This window comes from Alosa pseudoharengus, unplaced genomic scaffold (assembly GCF_046254945.1).
Source record: "Alosa pseudoharengus isolate Yale_2024_CS ecotype anadromous, Long Island Sound unplaced genomic scaffold, YU_APseudo_1.1 YU_APseudo_1.1_scf_5, whole genome shotgun sequence".
Taxonomy (NCBI): domain Eukaryota; kingdom Metazoa; phylum Chordata; class Actinopteri; order Clupeiformes; family Clupeidae; genus Alosa; species Alosa pseudoharengus.
The window spans coordinates 21,431,867-21,452,382 of NW_027468837.1; the positions used below are offsets into that span (position 1 = coordinate 21,431,867).

General features: G+C 41.6%; 2 protein-coding genes across 2 annotated transcripts in view; both read left to right on the forward strand.

The window, feature by feature from the left end:
* LOC143104848 (immunoglobulin-like and fibronectin type III domain-containing protein 1) overlaps positions 1-7,674 on the forward strand; it is a 41,238-nt gene extending 33,564 nt beyond the window's left edge. Inside the window, exon 22 of the mRNA XM_076269181.1 lies at positions 6,890-7,674. Coding sequence (XP_076125296.1) covers positions 6,890-7,674 — 785 coding nt within the window. The remainder of the gene's footprint in view (positions 1-6,889) is intronic.
* Positions 1-20,516, forward strand: part of igfn1.2 (immunoglobulin like and fibronectin type III domain containing 1, tandem duplicate 2) — a 52,964-nt gene that overhangs the window by 8,620 nt on the left and 23,828 nt on the right. The window lies entirely within an intron of this gene.

Consider the following 20,516-nt stretch of genomic DNA (forward strand, 5'->3'; position numbering starts at 1 on the left):
AAGCAGAAGGTAGCAGCATAATGTATTTATTTATTTATTATTAAACAAAACAATCCCTGTCAGTTCCATGCAGTTTTCAACAGCTATCAAGAAGAGAGGTCATGTCATGGATTTTTGTGAATGTTTCTTCTTCTACATATGCATAAGTTTAGTCATCTAGTTCAAATGATATTCAGCTTTATTGTCAATGCACAAATGAAATACCAGTAGTCTAAAACAAAATGCCGTTTTTCCCAGTGGTGCAAATAACTGACATGTCCAAAGGGCCTTCATGAAATGCGTTGCGAGACTGTTCATACACATTTTAACGGGCAAAGTTAAAGAGCTACTCTCCGTTATTGTTTGTGCAAATAATATGCTGATTCATGTTCCCTTGCATTTTGCAACCATGAGGTCAATGGTTAAGCTCAATCTTTTGACGCAATCTTTTGATTTTCACCCAGCCTAGTCCATGGTAGGCGCCCGATAGAAATATTGTTTAATTTTGCGATTGAGATATCCACGCACTGGCGCCCCCCCCTGCGACGTGTTCGCCCCCCGGTTTTAGAGCTATTCTAAATGCAAAAATGCATAGAGGGAGTTATGACAAAACCGTGACTGTTAACAAACTATAAGCTATATAAGGTAGGCCCTATGCTAGGCCTATTACACAACACAAATTGTCGCTAGGCTATGCTGGCGACCCAAATAAAATCTCCGTTGGAACCAATGGCTTACACCTTACAGTATCAAGCTGCCACCTCTTGGCGAAAAAGTTAATAGTTTTGCATATCAGTAGTAATACATTTCACGTAGCTGTGAATCACGGAAAGGGCGAATGAAGTGGACACTTCTAAACGGAACCCAACCCACTGTACAGTAGCTCAAGGTCTGTGGCTAAAGCAGCCATAATGAAAGCGTTATCATTGTTTGGATACTTCACACACACGTGTTTTTTAATCGCATAGACTACAACTACCAAGCTGGAATCAAAGCACATCGACTCCCCTCTCACACCCTAAACACGCACTTCGAACAAACAAAAAGCGCCTCAGTCTCACGGAATAGCCATAGGCAAAACTGTATCTGACCCTTGTAACGTTGGTACTAAATCATTCATCGCAAAGAATGATTTTTGTAGCACGTGCAACAATATGTGTAGCACGTGCAACAATATGTGTAGGTACAGCCCTGCCCTGAATACATCTCAACGTGCGCTCTAAAACATCTGGTTTAAATGGAGATTGTAGATCATCACGGGATCATAGACAGGTTATCTTTCAGGTAGCCTATATATTTTCCATTAAAAAACCATCACGTAGCGAACGTGTTGTGGCTAACTCACTTAGCTCCTGTTAGTAGCCTAGGTTATGGTCATAAGCAAATGAGATGACAGTCGAAAGATACAATTAGTGCTGTTATCGATTTGCTTGGTAGCTTATAAACGCATTTATGGTTTTCTACAAATACATCAATAATCAAATTGGCCTCCATCACTCAACCATGCTAACGGTAACATTATTTTACCTACGTTCTGCTATTGATAGGATTAACGTAGCCTACCTGCAGTAAAAAACAAGCATGTCCGATAAACATTCTCAGATTTATTTCGGCTTCAAGAGGAAATGGGAATTACATGTCATGCAGAAATCATCCTACCCTTAGACGTTCTCTGCGGTAAACTACTGTAGCCTACAGTCTTGTCCTTGTAGGAAGCATAGTGTCTTTCCAAACCATTTAAGATTAACTTCCAACAAAATTACGTCTCACTGCAACGATGCGCCATCTAGTGGACAAACGACTACTTATCGCCAATACTGGAAATGCAGCCATGATGATGATGATGAATATTTATTTTGGCTTTCTTTCAATCCTACTGAATTTGTAATTATGTATCGGCCGTTCTAATACCGATAGTATGTGGGTGCCTGTGTGTGTGTGTGCATGTGTATATGTGTGCACCACCATCTACAGGCCAATGAGTGTAGAGTCACTAAATGTACACATAACTTAATTTTTTAGACCCCCCCATGGATGAAATTCTACGAAACTTGGCATACCCCCAGAGAATGTCAGGTTAATCATACACATAAAATTTGGTGCAGTTCTGAACGTCTTTACTGAAGAGAGGGGCGATTAAAGCAGAATGATATTGCATTTTCATTTTTTACCGGGGGGGTGCAAGTCACAAATGAGTGATTATGGGCTAAGTTGATGTGGGCCCTTGAGACCAACATACCATAAAAATTTCTTCATCCTCGGTGCCACGGTTCAGGTAGTTATTGAGGAAAAACTGCATTTTTTGGGTTTCGGGGGGCCCAGCGCGTAGGGGGAGTGGCCCCCGGGGACCAAACGAAATTTTTCCGTAAAAGTCTAGTGGGGCTACATACCCACCAAATTTCATGTGCCCTGGTGTTTCGGTGCCCCGGGTATCGTTGACCAAAATTTCAGGAAGTAGATGACGGAAAAAAAAAAAAAAAAAAAAAAAAAAAAAAAAAAAAAAAAAAAAAAATTTGACAATCCCTATATGACCGCTTCGCTAGCTTCGCTAGCGGCGGTCATAATAATGGTCTAAAGTACATATTTTTTATTCTATATTGATCTACTTTTGCACAAAGCTTCACAAGACCTTGTGCTAGAGCTCAGTTGTGTTTCTAAGTCCATTTAAGTGACCTAGAGGGCTGAATTGTGGTCAGTTCAGAGATGCTTGCAATCCGGCAGGAAGAAAAAACTATATTATAACCTCTGTAGCCCTGTGTCAGTACATCACACAGTTATACTGATGGTCTCTACTGAAACTACTGTCTCAGCTTTCCAAAGAGGTCAAGCATTTGATGGTGGGCCAAATTGGGTGAGAACAGTGGCTTCTAAAGTATAAGAATAGTGAGATTCCGAGGGTAAAAGCCAAGAGATGGCCCGTCCGTAGTAGTTAAACCACACAAAATTGTATTGTAAATGAGAGTATACCAGAGTCTTATGTTTATTACACACCATAGTAATTTATTGATATGGCGCATAATGTCCTGCTTTTTGGTGTTATGGAAATGGTCACCCTAGTACTACTACACTCGGATGTTGTGTGCACACTACTAACACCCGGATGGGTAAAATGCAGAGAACATAATTTCCTCACAGGACAGCCCCCTTAAAAAGTGAACAGTGCAGGGAGTGAACAGTGAAATAATGATGCACTGTTGTGTGCAATAACGATGGATGTCGTGAAAGTGAACATAAGACATTACAAAGGTAAACAAAAGTTAAAGTTGCTTTTGACATAGCAGCCTACAATGAAGAAAATTGATGCTCTGAATAGTTTACTTCTAACTGTTATACTCTTTGCCTCGGGCAAGGTCAACAGGGATTCCTATGCTAACGGCTGTACAGTTATTACCTAGCCTGACTCTAACAGATGGAAGGGGAATCATTGGAGAATTTCTGCAACAGTAACCTTATAGCTGCATTTTACCCAAACGTATCAGTCAACCGCAGGAATAATTACTGCAATGTAGACAGATGACAAAGATATCTCAACAATATTAATAAGTTATAGGAATGCAAACCGAAGTCCCTCGTCTAGCATTATGCTATTAATTTAACGTTAAATTAAAGCTAGTCCACCTCAGGTTAGCTAAAAATAGCACATGAAGGGTGATTAGCATACGTAATCACGTTATCTTACCTCTGAGGGGGGTCCCAGAGATACAGCAAACAAGATGTATGTTTTGTTCCACGACTGGAAGCTAAGAGACATACAAAAATATGTCAGAGAAACACTGACAGAGAAATTACATTAACTTAGGCTACTCCAAAACATTAGTCTACTTGAAAATGTGTCCAGTTATTTTGTTCTCTGTTCGTTATTGTAAGCAGATAGAATGTGCACTGAAAATGTGTACAAAATGAAATAGCCTGGTTCATTTTCAACAGAAAGTATCTGCCAAGATATGATAGGCCTTCACCTTGACTTGACTTGACTTGAAAGGATTGATCTAGCCTGCTTCTAATCTTGTGTTGGACTTGGTACCATGCTTGGTACACGCAAGCGGACGTCACGTTCTGGGCGGTAACCCAGCTGCATGTGGAGGCACTCGGCGTAAAGAATTATCGTAACACCCCCCATTATCACCATTTTTGTTCGGAAATTCTAAAACAACGATGTTTTTTTAACACTTCAAAATAACATTTGCTAAATGAACTTACATTTTTTCAGTAGCCATAGGTGTGTAGGTTTGAACAAAATCTGGTTTGGTTCTTAACTCATTGAATTCCAAGCTGTTTTCGGGAGCTTTGTCCTAGAGCAGGGGTCGGCAATTACGTTTGGACCCGGGCCAATTTTTTTTCAGACAATGGCATCGCGGGCCATAGCTTTTGTAATGGGGGGGGGGGGGGGTGTTATAGGCCTACTATTTAAATTATTAATTATTATATTATATTAAAATAAACATCATCTAACTTTTAAAATGCATTTAATTTAATTCCATTAAAAACGTTTATTTGCTTATGTGCGCTGTTTTTATGCCGCCTGCTGCATCTCCTGTCGTCTCTCATGAAACAGGCGACTTGCCTAGCAACTTGCCGTAACTAATGTGTAGGCTACAAATATTATTCTTTTGGATGACGTGTAAATGATTAGCTGAACATTGCTATATGCTAGTTATCGATGCAAAATGTCGTTGTCAAAAGCCTTGAAAAGAAAAATTGATTCAGAATGCAGGACCTACAAAGAAGAATGGAAGCAGAGGTATGTGTTGAGCCTGCCTGCATTTCTTAATGCCAAGCCTATTAATTTAACGAAACATAGGCTATTTTTGACCTTGCCCACTGGAAGAGGGAGACAGGACACTGTTGTTGTTTTTTTGCACAAGATTACGCGCACTCGCGTGCCAATACCGTTCCGACCTGTGCGTCATGGATAACTGCAAGGATGTTCCACCTGTTTTGTCACTTTAGTAGGACTATCATCTATACCTCAATAAATGTTTTGAAATTGATGGGATTGCTGTAGGCCTTTTTTTCTTTTTAAAAACATGGGGTTAAAAAAAAAATTCATTCAACAGCAAATTAACGTCATCTCGCGGGCCAGATAGAATCAATGGCGGGCCAAAATTGGCCCGCGGGCCACTATTTGCCGACCCCTGTCCTAGAGGACCAGCAATCTAGACCATTGTTGATGATTTTTGTACAGCCACAGCATATTCTGTGTTATAGCAGAGCCCGTCCTTTGGCCCGTGGAGAGCCTTAGTCTGGACCAAACATTGAAAAAAGGCCTCAGAAAAGAGGCAGTAGGCATTTTTGAGGAAAAGTTGTTATAAAGCATTTTTAGATAGTTCAAAGGGTCCTAAATACAAATCCACCATATAAAATTTTTTTAGGTCCCAAGTTTCTCAGAATTTTCCTTCAAAAATGGATGCCTTGCTCTCAGGCGAGAAAATACTGGTAGATAGGGTAAAAATTTAAACCTTTATGGATCACCACAAAACTTTCCCAGTTTGTCACGTACATTAGGACAAGTATTTTTTGTATTACAAGTTTTCTGAAATGTAATGTTTAAATATGCAAATGAGGCTTAATCTACTGAAATATGCGCTAATATGCACAAATTTCCAAACTTGACACATACACATATTGGATGAAGCATCAATTGCATTTTTGAGGAAAAATTGTTATACAGCATTTTTAGACAGTTCAAAGGGTCCTAAATACAAATCCGCCATATAACATTTTCTTTTAGGTCACAAGTTTCTCAGAATTTTCCTTCAAAAATGGATGCCTTGTTCTCAGGCGAGAAAATACTGGTAGATAGGGTAAAAATTTAAACCTTTATGGATCACCACAAAACTTTCCCAGTTGGTGTCTTACATTAAGACAAGTGTTTTTTCTATTACAAGTTTTCTGAAAAATATGCAAATGAGGCTTAATCTACTGAAATATGCGCTAATGCACACATTTTCAAACTTAGGCTAGGGGTACTACTATGATCGCATCAAACTGGCTAGTTTTAAAATACTAAGGCGGCTTGACACAACTGGACACTTTGCTTGTACTATTATCAGGCTTCCTACATAACTCGAGCATTATTCATTCGTGCACAGAGGGATGGAATCTGGGATCTGCACCTTGTGCATTCCAGAAAATGTTGCCCTTTTTCATGCGGTATAACCACATTAATTATGCACGGTGGGGCACTATCTACCTGAATGAAATGCACCAACTTCCTAAACCAGTAAAAACGGAGTTTGATGCCGGAAACTTTGTAGTCACCGATTCAACCAAGTGGACCCTGATCATAGTCAGGAGTGGCTATGGTGTATTGGAAAGAAAGGCGGAGGCATTGTTGGAAACACAAAGACATCCTCAGCACTAAGTAGGTGGGCTCTGTCTTTCAACCTCCGATCCAGTCTTGACCATGACACTAAAGTTGCTTTTGGCCAGGGACCAGATGATAACTACATCCATAGTGAAACGACAAAAGTCCGAATGAAACGGGACAATGCAGATGAAGATGCTTTGCTTGCAGTCTTGCAGAGGTTTAGCCTTTTCTTTGCCAACCTGTCCCGACCCTGCAACACATTGCAAACAAAGACTTGGCCATGCAGGATATTGAAAGCGAGCTGTTGACAGCACCACAGAAAGGTCAAAGTCAATTAGATACATTTGTTGTTGAGAGGCTGTTGCCATCTGGGGGAGGGGGGAGAGTCTCGTTCAGGGACCAACCTAAAAAGAACAAGTATAACGTTTGCGTCTTTGTTTGAAGTTAAGATGTCAGATCTAAAAACGGGAAAGGTGAAAACTGTCAAGGCAGACCGAAACATTCTGCAACGCCTCATTGCTGCATAAGATGCAGGGCGGCCAGTCAATCTTGACAGCATTATGATGCATGAACTATTTGTTGTGCCCTTGTCTCTGGCAGATGTAAATGGACAGCTTCTTTCAGGTTCAAAGGCAGTGTTTACTAAGATTCTAGCTGCTGGCATTCCATGTCCCAACCACCTTGATAACAGAGACCTTCGGGATGAACCAATGCTCATCATTAATGGTCAAGCTCTGGTCATTGCCATTGGAAAGCCACAAGCAGCAAAGAGTTTTGGGGACCTTGCTGATGTTTTTGTGGAATCTGTTCTCAGAAGTGGAGCACAATTCCAGCGAATTGATGTTTTGTTTGATCGCTACCACACACATTCTATCAAAAGTGGAACACGAAAGCGCCGTGGACAAGGCTTGGTGGCAATCAGAAGACCAATTGAGAGCAGAGATTTGCCTCTTCCTGCAAAGTGGGAGAACTTTATTGCTCATGCAGACAACAAGGCTGATCTTGCACACTTTTTATCCCAACAGCTGATTGTTGGAGCTCCAGCAAATAAGATCATAGTTGCTGCAGGTGGCTTCAGTGATGAAGAGAGAGTTGAAGCCTCTAATTCAACCTTTAACACTGACTGCTTGGAAGCCAAGCATGAAGAAGCAGACACAAGAATTGTTCTTCACCGCATTAGAAGCAACGCATCAAATATTGTTGTCTCAGCGAGAGACACCGACATCTTGGTACTGATGATTGCCCATTTCCACATGATCTGGATGAAGGCAGGTACAGCAAAGGACAGAAAGTACATTCCAGTTCATGCCATAGTGGAACATTTGCAGATGGAACCACAGGTCCTCGATCTGCTTCCAGGTTTTCATGCGCTTGACTGGAAGTGACTTCGTACATTGCTGGACGCACAAAAAAAGTCATGTTGGGATGTATTTTTACAGCATCATCATCTGTTAAAGTGGCTTGGTGAAGGTCCTGATCTTAGTGAACTCACCATTCAGAATGTAGAACGTTTTTTCTGCAAACTGTATGGAGCAATGAATGTTAACAACATCAACGACGTTCAAGTAAGCATGTTTGTGAAGGGCATGACAATAGAAAGATTGCCACCATACAGAGATTCTCTCTACTTCCACATTCAGCGTTCTCACTTCCAGGCTTTGGTCTTGCGGCAAGCCCACATGCAGCAGCCAATTCTGCCACCCCCTGAGACCATGGGATGGAAAATGGGGGAAAGTTCACTTGTTCCTCAACTCATGTCACTACCTCCGGATGCTTGTGAGGAGTTTATCTCCTGTGGTTGCACCAAAGGATGCAAGACAGCTAGATGCAGTTGTAAGCCTAACCCATGTACTGCTGCTAGCAAATGCAGAATGTCATGTGATACTTGTATGAATCAATAATAAGTAAAAATAACATTTCAGAAAACTGAGTTTTACTGAGTGATATCTATGTTTTTTTTTTTTTTTTTTTGCCCCATTCATACGGTGGTGTTTTGAAAGTGTCTGAGACGCATATTGTTTCAGTACAAAATATTAAGAACTGGTACCCTAATGAAAATGTTATATAGTGGATTTATATTCAGGAGACATTGAACCTTCAAAATATCATGTATAACAACTTTTACCCTCAAATGGCTTCATCCAATGTGTACGTGTCAAATTTGGAAATGTATGCATATATTAGCGCATATTTCAGTAGATTAAGCCTCATTTGCATATTTAAATATTACATTTCAGAAAACTTGTAATACAAAAAATACTTGTCTTAATGTAAGTGACAAACTGGGAAAGTTTTGTGGTGATACATAAAAGTTTAAAATTGTACCCTATCTACCAGTTTTTTTCTCACCTGAGTGCAAGGCATCTATGTTTGAATGAAAATTCCGAAAAAACTGGGGACCTAAAAAAAATGTTATATGGTGGATTTGTATTAAGGACAATTTGAACTATCTAAAAATGCTGTATAACAACTTTTCCTCAAAAATGCCTACAGGGTTACAGAATCCTGAAATCTATTAATCCCATACAAACCGAATTTGGCTGCAGTTCACCAGAGTTCACCTAGATGGCGATCACGGGCGAGTCCAAAATACATGGGGTCCTATGGAGCTACATGGCTACATTTATTGTTTTCACCTATTTAACAACTGAAACCCTCAGATTTTATTTTATTTTTCGCAAAATGGATATGGATTATCTATCAAAAGTGAAATAATCCGGGAGTCATGTCCTTTCGTTTTCTTACAGGTTGGGTCGTTGTTGCCCATAACACGCTAGCATTGATGCTATGCTATGCTATGATCATGCTAATGAATGATGTCATTGACACGTTTGAAAGGCTTTTTAGAACAATTAAGTGACTTTAAAAAATATAATACTCAACCAAGTGTATTGTCTTTGCCTCCCCTTTCGAATACAATATTCAAATTACTTGAAAAAAAATTATATCCCGAGAAAAGTGGATTTTGAGGGGTACAGCTCCATAGACCTCCATTCATTCTGGACTCGCCCGCGAGCGCCCCTAGATGCAGTACCACACCGGAAGAGTTCCGAGAGTGAAGGTTCTCCCCTTATTAGACATTCTCTGGTTATAGCTATGAACACATACAATGGCTCGATTAAAAGGTGAGACTTTAAGCTCTCGGTGGGTACAAACCGTGTATTTCTACACTCCTCCGTTCCTGAGAAATCCCAAGCTAAACAGTGGCTAGTTTTCATCAAAATCGCTGTTTATTTCTAGAAATGGAGATATAGCCTATAGTAGAGGGGCCTATGTGTCTAATTTGGGGGCTTGTGGGATTCGCATGTTAATTTTTGGAGAGTATTATATCTTTGTTCTAGGGGTTCTTAAGAGTAAAAAAAAACATGTCTCCATTTTTTTTTTAAGGTTTTGAAGGACCCAAATCAAAGGTCAAATTCAGAAAAGGTCAAATTTGGTGTTCTGTCCATAAACCTCACATTGCTGGTATTATAGCATAGGGTTTCGTGCCAAAAAGCAAATATATTCTACAAGGTAGTGTGCAAAAGTGGACCACATAAACAATACAACATTATAAAACATTTTTTCAGAGCACAAAGTGCAGAGGTTTCTGTTAAATCAAGTTTAATATACTTTTACATAGTACCAGAAAGGGTAAAGGATCAGCTAGACAAACAGACAGGTGTGTGTGTGTGTGTGTAAGAGAGAGAAAGAGAAAGAGAGACACTACCAGCATGGACGGATTATGAACTTTCAGGCCCCTGGGCCCAGATGTATTAAGGGCCCCCCACTAATTGTTGCGGGGGACATTTTTTAAATTTATTTGATGTGATTTCCTGTATTCTGGTGCATTTTGGGGATGGCCAATACTTTATTTCCATCAGATTCATAGCCTATGTGTTGATATGATGTGTTGATATTGAGGCAATGATTCCATGCAATGGCTTGGGCCCTCTGACTCCTTGGGCCTCTGGGTTTGGGCCTGGTAGGCCCGTGCAGTAATCCTCCCTGACTACCAGTGACAGTTGGCTGTTGATAGCTGGCAGTGATAGAATTTAGAATATCGAATAACTTGAAGCACATAGTGCTCTGTTCTTCATGGTTGGTGATATTAGTGACCTTCTAGCCTTCTACATTTGAGCAAGCACATTTTCATAGTTCATGGTGGCACAGTCTAGTGTCTGAGGTGTGTCTTTCTGTTAGTCAGGTGATGGCACACATATTCTAAAAGAAACAGATTTTGGGCTATGTATCCAGTGGCATCTGGTAAGGATAAGGACTTCCTTATCTTTGAAATGTTCCTTAAATGGTCAAATTAAGTTTTGGTGATCTGTTTTATGTGATTACTTGCTAGGTCCTGGTCAATTATAACTCCTAGGTTTTTAACACTTGTGGATGAGGTCAGTGGAAGATCACTATATGTAGCCTGTGATGTGGATAGGATATCCCTCATCTTTTTAGAACCTAAAACCATGACTTCTGTTTTATCTGAGTTCAAAATCAGGAAATTATTCGTCATCCATGTCTTTATATCTCTTATACATTTGTCAAGTTTGACGATGTTAATTCATCAGGTTTTATGGAAAGGTATAGTTATGTATCATCTGCTAAACAACAGGGGCCTCAGTACTGAGCCTTGAGGCACTCCACATTTTACCATAATCTGGGTAGATGGTTTATTATGGACCTGTACAAATTGTTGACGGTTAGGAAGGTATGATCTAAACCAGTGTTTTTCGACCTTTTTTGTGCCACGGCACACTTTTGACACTTAAAATGTCCCACGACACACTAACACACTAATTCTGTGTGAAGAAAAAATAAACATACCATAGCCTAAAATTTCAAATAATACACAGATATGGCCTATGGCTTCTATGCAAGACCTGCTCAATATAACAAGTGCCCTCTGTTTCATTTGTAGGTGACTATATCTAATTTAATTGTTGTTTTGAACTGGATATGTGATGATTCTGTGAATACTGGATATGGGGCCCCCGTTGAACAATGCCTGCATAACACAAATAGTGCAATCATACAATCAATGAGAGTATGTGGTTATAAATTCTTTGATGCAACAGTTGCTTTTCTGGACCAGTGAGTGACATTTGGGTAATTTTCTGCGACACACCTGATGATCTCTCACGGCACACTAGTGTGCCCCGGCACAGTGGTTGAAAAACACTGATCTAAACCAAGCGAGTGCTGAGTCTTTGATGCCTATCAAATTTTCAAGCCTAAGTAGTATGTCATTGTCTATGGTGTCAAAGGTAGCGCTGAGGTCCAGGAAGACCAGTATCGATACAAGGCTAGGTTTTTTGAGGGAGGGCTTAATAATAACAGATGTCTTAAACGACTGCGGTACATGCCCTGATAGCATTGAATTATTTATAATCTGGAGCAAAACATTATCCAGGAAGGGGAGAGCAGTCTTGAGAAGGTGAGTAGGAATAAGGTTTAGTAGACTAGTTGTAGATTTTGATGAGGAAATTGTGGAGGTGAGATCTAATATGTTGTGTATATGTAAGTGAAGTAAATGTTGTTGTTGTCTCATCTGTGATTTTGCTATCTTTCAGCAATGGAGTATGTGTATTTGGTGAAACTGAAACTGGTTATTGATCTTATCTCTAATTGTTTGACATACAATCATAATACTGACATACAATCATACTGTTAAAAATAAGAAAATAACTGTTTTGTGAACTTTATTCAACATAGCCAGTGATTTAGGCTAAATGTATGGTGTTAATTATAGTGAAATATACAAATTCACAAAAATAGGGTTAAAACAGGTAAAAAAAAATGGAGACATACTTTTTCTCCATGTTCAATGACCTCTAAAGACAGTCCAACCACTCTCCAAAAATTAACATTTCAATCCCACAGAAACCACATAGGCCCCCTGACTACTAACGTCTTTCATGAAATATGAAGTGTTGCCTGTTACTTACTTGTGTAAACTTTCCGGGAAGTGATCAGCGAGACCTGGCGAGACTGCCACCTAGTGATAGTTAGAGTGTCTAGTTTCGTAATTAAAAAAAAAAAGCTAAAAACTTAATATTAGGCCTACGTTTTTGGCACTCAACGCATTTTGGCACTCAATGAGTTAACGGGAGCATTTACTGCCTGAAATATCCGATTTTGTCAAAGTCCTTTTAGGCAAGTCCCTCCACTCGGTGGCCATATTGCAACGCTTTTTAGGCACTCATCGGGCATCCTATTCGGCAGAAATGCGCGTGCGCAAGGCTTCACGACACCAAACTTGCTCCAGCGGGGAGTTGACAACCAGGGGGTCAACAGCGTGCAGATTAGCTTCGGCATGTTAGCATACGCCATTTTCAAGTATGGCGCTGCATGGAAGATTTGGAACCAGCTCCATGCAGACCGCTCTTAGTTAGAGCCGCTGTCATCCAATGAAATTAAGTTGCGCTTCAGGGAGACTCCACTCGGACCCGAGCATCTTTTTCTTCTTCTTGTTATGTGGCAAGCAATGTATGCATTATCGCCACCCTCTTACTGGAGGACGACTCTCTTTTTACAGAATATCCAATAAAAATCGACGTTGGTCCATGCGTCATTTCCAGCTTTGGAATTTGGCGCATGGTCAGAGCCGACTGGCGCTGGATACGAGCCCCAGTCAAAGATAATTAATGCGTAGCAAGATGGGTCGTCCTAGTTCATGTCTATGAGGCCAAAGTGGAGTTCAGTTAGAGACGGGCTCTGGTTCAGTCCCCGCCTGCACAGGGGCGTGTCACTGACGTATGACTGACGTTTGAACGCCTCGGTTCCACGCCAGACAGAAGCCGGAGTACAAAAGAAACTTGGTGTACACCTTCATTAATGTTTCTCCCGACTGGAGGGTCATACTGTCACGACATTCTCCTGAAATGGGGAGGAGGGTTTGGAGATCATGATACCGTTTCCGAAATATATCCATTGCTCAGAAAAATAAGGCTTTGACAAATTCTGGGAAATTCTTGGATTCTGCCATAGATCTCAATGTTAAAAAGGGAGCCCGATCACTGCATAAATGGGGGATAGTGGCCCCCCCTTCGTGTGGGGCGTGTACTACTGCTACCCTATTTGCATACATTTCCAGGGACAGGAAATGGCCTCTCAGGAAGTATCTTCGTAATCAACCATCTTTGCCCCAGTGTTCAATATGGCGTTGACTATGAATTGGCCGGATTTACTAGCCTAGCCTCCGCCATTCATTTGTATAGAGGGCGGGACTTAATCACTCTCTCCAGTTACCGTATTTTCCGGACTATAAATCACACTTTTTTTCATAGTTTGGCTGATCCTGCGACTCAGGTGCAACATATATATTCATATATATGTTTTTTTCCTCTTCATGACACATTTTTTGACTGGTGCGACTTATACTCCAGTGCAACTTATAGTCCGGAAAATACGGTATATATAATACCTCCATGTTCACAACATTGTCTTCACAACACACCATATGATTGGCTCAATGTATTCACATCACACCACATGATTGGCTCAATGTATTCACATGTCGACGTTTTGCCGAGGAAGGGGTGGGATATGTGTAGACAACGGCGTTACAAACTAACCCCATGCAATTTTGTGGATGATCTTTTGAGTGCTGTGTCTTTCACATTAGAAAGTCTTTGATTTTGTTTACCATGCTCGGAGTTATAGTGCTGGCCTTATGGGTCGCCTATTTACACCGTTTCAACGGCATATGAACGGTTAGACCGAGAATTCTCATGAAATTAAAATTCCACTGGAGCTCCAAGCGGATGTGTACACGCAGCCTTACAACACTGTTTACAGCTCTTTAGCTGATGATACATGGGGCAACTTTTTGAGCAATGTTGCTGGGCAATGTTCCTCATTATTGTGGTTCTGGCATTTTCTCATTGATATTGGGCAACAGTTTCTTTTCTGGAGAACTTTAATCATCAGTAGGCAAGTTGTCATGATCATCCAATCAGAATAAATGGAACTGGTTATGTGGTTGCCCAGCAACATTGCTCAAGAAGTTGCCCCATGTATCATCACCTTTTGAGTCACAGTAAAATGTCATTTTTGGTACATAGCTAATTTAGATACACCTATGGTGTGGGTGTTTGCGTTTCTTTAGGAATCCGCCATCTTGGTTTGTTTAGAAATGGATATTAAGTGACACATACACGCAAGACGGCGGAAATACGGGACCGACGGTAATAGGGGGAGTTCCGATAAATTAAGTAGCCTACAATGGAGTATTATGCACTTTGGATACCTTAAGTGTTAACAACAGTAAAGCTCATCAAAACGCGTCCAAGATGCAAAGGCATATAGGGCAGGACTTGGACCACAAGAAAAGGTGCGATATTTTGAGAAATTACGGTTTATAGGCAGCGCAGATCCATATGAGTTGGGTGATGGAGACGCAGTACCAAGTCCAACCACAAGCGCCCCATTCCTCTAATAACTTCTATCTGACCTATTGATATAACCTAAAACACGGCAATAATTAACCATTTTCCTTGACGATGTGAGGGATTTACTTCAGTGCCTAATGCTTTCTAATGAGGTGAGTATCTCTAATATGGCGACGTCCAGATCTGATGACACGCCATGCAAACCCCTAATACAACGAGAGGTTTGATATGTAGGCTACCCTTAGGCTACAGAAATTTCCGGTTTCTGGCGAACAGTTGCTGCAAATTTGGCAAGCATTAGAGACTTGAATTTGATGCGGGCACCCATACTGTAGGTGGCCAGTGTATCTGGATGAGCAGCTTTTGGGTTGGTTGTAGACCAGGCGCGCCACCGCGTTATGGATCATCTGAAGGGGTTTCACTGTGCAGGCTGGCAGACTTGTCAGGAGGGCGTTGCAGTAGTCAAGTCGTGAGATGACTAAATTGCCTTTACCAGGAGTTGGGTAGCATCTTGAGTCAAGTAAGACTGATTTTCCATATGTTGTAAAGTGCGAAACGGCACAACCGGGCGACCGAGGCAACATGATCAGAGAAGGTTAGTTGGTTGTCGAGAACAACTCCTAAATTTCTTGCAGCCCTGGTGGGTGAAACAGACAGAGAGTCAAATTTGATGTTGATGTCATGGTGTATGGTAGGTTTAGCTGGGAGGACCAGCAGTTTAGTTTTTGAAAGGTTTAGCTGGAGGTGATGTGCCTTCATCCATGTAGATATGTCTGAGAGGCAATCCGAGATCCGTGCCGAGACCAAGGGGTCATCAGGTGGAAAGGACAGATAGAGCTGTGTGTCACCCCTGTGCTGGGATAGTGAGGTGCAGATAGCTGTCCAAGCCATGATACGTTAAACGAGCATCCCGTGAGGTAGGATTCAAATCAGGAGAGAGCAGAGCTGGAGATTCCCATGTTAGAGAGTATAGAGAGAAGGATGCGGTGATTAACCGTGTCAAAGGCAGCCGATAAGTCAAGCAGAATGCGTACTGATGACCGAGCGGTCGCCCTGGCTTCCTTTAAGGTTTCTGTTACAGACAGCAGAGCCGTTTCAGTAGAGTGGCCGCTTTCGAACCCAGACTGATTTGGTTCCAGAAGGTTGTTCTGTGAAAGGAAATCAGAGACCTGTTTGGAGACTGCTCGTTCAATACCTTCGGATAGGAAAGGCAGGAGTGAGACACGGCGGTAGTTCTCGACTTGAGCAGGGTTGAGAGAAGTTTTCTTAAGTAACGGAGTTACCCGGGCCGTTTTGAATGCTGTTGGAAATGTGCCAGAGGTTAGCAAAGCATTGATCACATGTGTGATAGCTGGTTTGTAGGTATAGGGATCAATGAGCATGTGGTAGGACGGCTACATGTCAGTATGCCTGGGTGCTTCTCCATTTTGAAGAATCTGCTGTAGTAGTCTACTATGACTAAAAAATCTTGCCTACTACCTGCCATGGTCTCTCCGGTATGTCGTATGACAGCAGGGGCTCCTTTGGGTTGGCACTGCATCTTTCCTGACATATGCTGTGCTGATCTACTGCTGCTTCAATCTGTTTCCCAAGGCCAGAAGAGATCCCGTGCTCTGTGTTTACTTTTCTCCATGCCCATGTGTCCAGTGTCTATGCGCTGTATCATGTTGGCTCTGAGACTCTGAGGGATTATGATTTTCTCACCCTTGAACATGACAGTCGATTTCGGTTATTTCATCCCTGTGATTCCAATATTCCTGGATGTTAGGTGGGCATTTTTTCCTCTCATGTATGACCTTATGACTCGGTTGAGTGTAACGAGCTGGGTGTCTTGTGCTGTTGCCTCTCTGATCTCCTGCAGCTTGTTGTCACTCACTTGAACACTGCTGATGAGAGTGTGCACCTGTGCTTCCATGCTCTCCATCAGGCTGCGGTCCTTGTCCTCGATGGACTTGCGAGACAGCGTGTCGGCCACCGGTATTTCCTTACAGTAGCAGTGGATGATGTGGATGTTGTACTTCTGGAGCTGTAGTATCATCCTCTGTAAGCGTAGTGGTAGCAGCAGCTAGTGGTTTGCTGATTACCTCTTCAAGAGGCTTGTCGTCAGATTCTACACTATCCTTGCACTCGAAGATGACTGCGTACAGCTCCTTCTCTTTTTGAGTGTAGTTTTCTTCTGTGCTATTGAGTGACTTGCATAAGTGATGGGTCTTTCATCCTGGAGCATGACTGCACTGAGGCCACATTTTGAAGTTGTGAAGATGTGTTATCAGTTCTTTCATTCGTATGAATGCTTTGGCGTGATTCGTATCCCATACAAACTCATTGTCTTGCTTCAGCAGCTGGCGCAGTGGTGCGTTCATGGCTAAGTTGTTGATCATCCCCAGTATGGTTTCTGGGTCATTCTACGAAACCGGTGCCTTTTCACTTTGAAATTTTTTTTAAAAATCATGTAGGACAAGCCATATTTTAAGACATCCACATGATATAAGACATATATGACCTGCATAAAAAATATTTTCCCACCTCAGGCATAAATCCCTATTAATATTTTCCTTTTTATTGTAGCCCAGGTGTCTTTCAGACATCGGTCTGGTGTTATCCAATTGCGTGCAGTGAGATTTTCAAATGCATGCTTGGTGCCACCCCTCGAGTTGGGCCATTACATGATTGTTTCTGGCCAGACCCTTAATCTTTCTAGATTATCAGGGTCTGGATTTTCCAGGCTAGCCTTTGCCTGCTTTCTCCTTTCAGGGCTAGTCCACACGTACCAAACCAATCTTTTTTTCCTCCGTCTTCCCTGGAATCGTATCAAGAATATTTGCGTCCAAACGGATCCATCTCAACACGACTCAACACGTTACTTCATATCCCAGGCCTAGAGGTGGCACTGTTTCTGTTACAGAAATTGACCAAAGCTTGCGTGCTGTAGGCTATACAAACAGACAGAATAGGCTACGACGAAAATGGCTAGTGCAAGGAAACCAGAATTGTTTGTGTGGACTGATAGTGAACTGTCAACTGTAGTCAACTGTAAAACTAATAAACTTCATTTTTACGGTTTGTGAAGTCCCGTCCTTTATTTGGCTAACGCAGGTACAAATAATCTCCTTTACTTTCTTTGGTTGTAGGATAGTCCGCAATTCACATTAGTTTTGGCTATCACCGCAAGTGCATAGGCTACTAAACGCTAGGCCTACCCAAGTTCTAGGCTATTCCGTCGCCAGATTTATAATATTGCTATAATACCTTCGTTAGTAACATTTAAACTTACACCGCACTTCCCTAATAAATGGACGGGGCCTCATTTTGTTCCTTCCACTTTTTCCTTAACTGTTGTTGGTCCCTCTCATTCAGATCTTTGATCAACAACTTCTTCCCTCTTTCGACATCTCGTCTCCTTGCCGCTCCATCTCTAGATACTGCTGCCTCCTGTCTGGATCGGCATTGCGGCGAGCACGGGATAGTCGCTGTCGTTCAGCATTACTCATTGGAGCCATGATTGTCTGCAAATTATGAAAATTATCATAATTATTTACATTGACTAGGTGTGTGTGCCAAGTTGAGAGAGAGAGAGAGTTCATGACTGGGTTGTCACTAGATACACAAAAAAGCTAAGTACTCTACATTTTGAAATGCATTAATTTGCTGTGATGACCGCAGAAACCTCCTTTCTGCTTGTAGTTAGCCCTTCCCAACAAGTCCATCACAACTAGTTAAGCTGTTTAATAATTATTTCTCACCACAATAGTCTCCAGTAGGCTAACATTGGCATACAATATAGTCATAAAATATTAACAGTGACCAATGCATACTGATGAACCAGCATTCAACAGATTAGCTGGTTGCTATGGACTTATTGCTAAGGGCTCACTGCAGAAAGAACAGAGGTTTCCCCCAGTCATCACAGTATGTAAAACTATATATAAATATATTTTTTATGAATTGTGTAATCTAAATGGCAATGGCAACCACTCTGCATTCCCCTTATCACCCCCTCTACATTCCCCTTACCACCCCATAACGATACAAAGTGTTATGGGGTGGTATGTTACGGGGTGGTAAATTTCACCTCAGAATGACTGCAGCTAGCACTGTTATTGACTAGCTAAGATAGCAAATATACCATTCAGTTTAAAATTTCCTTCACTTTACATTACAGTTGAAAAAAAAATCCTAATTTAACAGTTTCCCTATCTATTATACGTTATGGGGTGGTAAGGTTAAGCTTAACGGACCCTATCTAACTACCAAAAAGAGCAAATAAATCATATCAAATTGTGTGGGAACTTGCCTGCTTGAGACCTTGGCTCCTGAAAGGGTTTGAGTGATGTCATCTGCTGTCTGTGAGGTCACTTAAAGAAACAGTGTCTTTGTAATAGCCAGAACATGTAAGCGTTATGGGGTGGTATGTAAAACTACGGGACGGGCATAAATAATGATTTTTGTATGGGAAATCATACTTTTATTTAAAAAAAACATATAGTATAGTATCAAGAGCATATTTTTAATCATGACATTAATGAAAATTTGGTTAAAAAATGAAATGTTCTAATTAATATAGTAGGTGCGAATTCCATATGTGACTTTCCGGACACGGGGAAATTGGCTATGTCCTTGGTAAAGATGACTAAAAAGTGTAGGATTTATATTTACAATGACATTGAAATATGCATTATGTAATTCATAACACTTAAATTAACAGGTTTGATCCTTTGAAATACATTTTGACACATTTTTACATTGTTGAGAGCTCATGAAATGGACCGGACGCAAAAGGCACCGGTTTTGTAGAATGACCCTTCTAACTCACGTCTGTACTTAGGTGGCTGCATCTCTTGGACTGCCTTGATTGTCTGTGGGTCTGGTTTGACACCATCACATGAGAACCTGTGCCAAAGTAGCTGACCTCATATATCTGGCATTTCTCAAGATTCAGTCTTACCCCTCGCTCTCTCATGCATTTCAGCATTGCTCTGAGGTTGTTGTTGTGCTCCTGTTTGGACTTTCCGAAGACCAGGATGTCATTGATGATGGCAGCTACCCCGTTGAGGCCTTCATACGTCTCATCAACCCGCCTCTGGAACTCATTTTGAGCGGAGTTGATGCCAAAGGCTAACCTGAGGAGCCTGTATCTGCCAAACAGTGTGTTAAACATTGTTAAAACAGATGACTCTGTGCTTAAGTTAATAGTACAATAGCCAGACCTGGCATCCAGGACACTGAGGTAGCGAGCTCCGGTGAGTTTTGTGGTGACATCTTCCAGTGTAGGTAGAGGATAGTGAGGCCGTTGGATTACCTTATTGAGGTATCTGGGGTCCAGACAGACTCTCAATTTACCTGTGTGGGGGGGGTTTCTACAACTAATGCATTCACCCATTCTGTGGGTTCAGTCACCTTTCAAATTATGCTATTCTCCTCCATTTTCTCCAGCTCTTGCTTCAGCCTGTCTCGCAGCACGATGGGAACTCTGCGAGCCTGCGGGTATACCACAGGCATTGTGTTTGGATTGACGTGGAGGGTACACTCACCCGGGAACTCTATGCCTTGGAAAACATCTGCATACTGCTCCAGTAAACTCTAAGTGTCCGTACCTGTCTTAGCTCCCTCAGTCACTGCCAGTATTAGCTTGATCAAGTTCAGGTCCAGACTGGCTCTCATTCCCAGGATGGGCAGTGCTTTAATGTTGATAATGTGGAAGTCCAGCATCATGGAGGTCTCTTTATATCTGCACTTCAGTCGACAAGTACCCTTCACCTTCAGAAACTCCCCTCCAAAGGTGGTAAGCCTCTGGGTTGCTGGTTTTATCTCTGAGTATTTACACAGCCTGCGGAACACATACCCTGGAATGG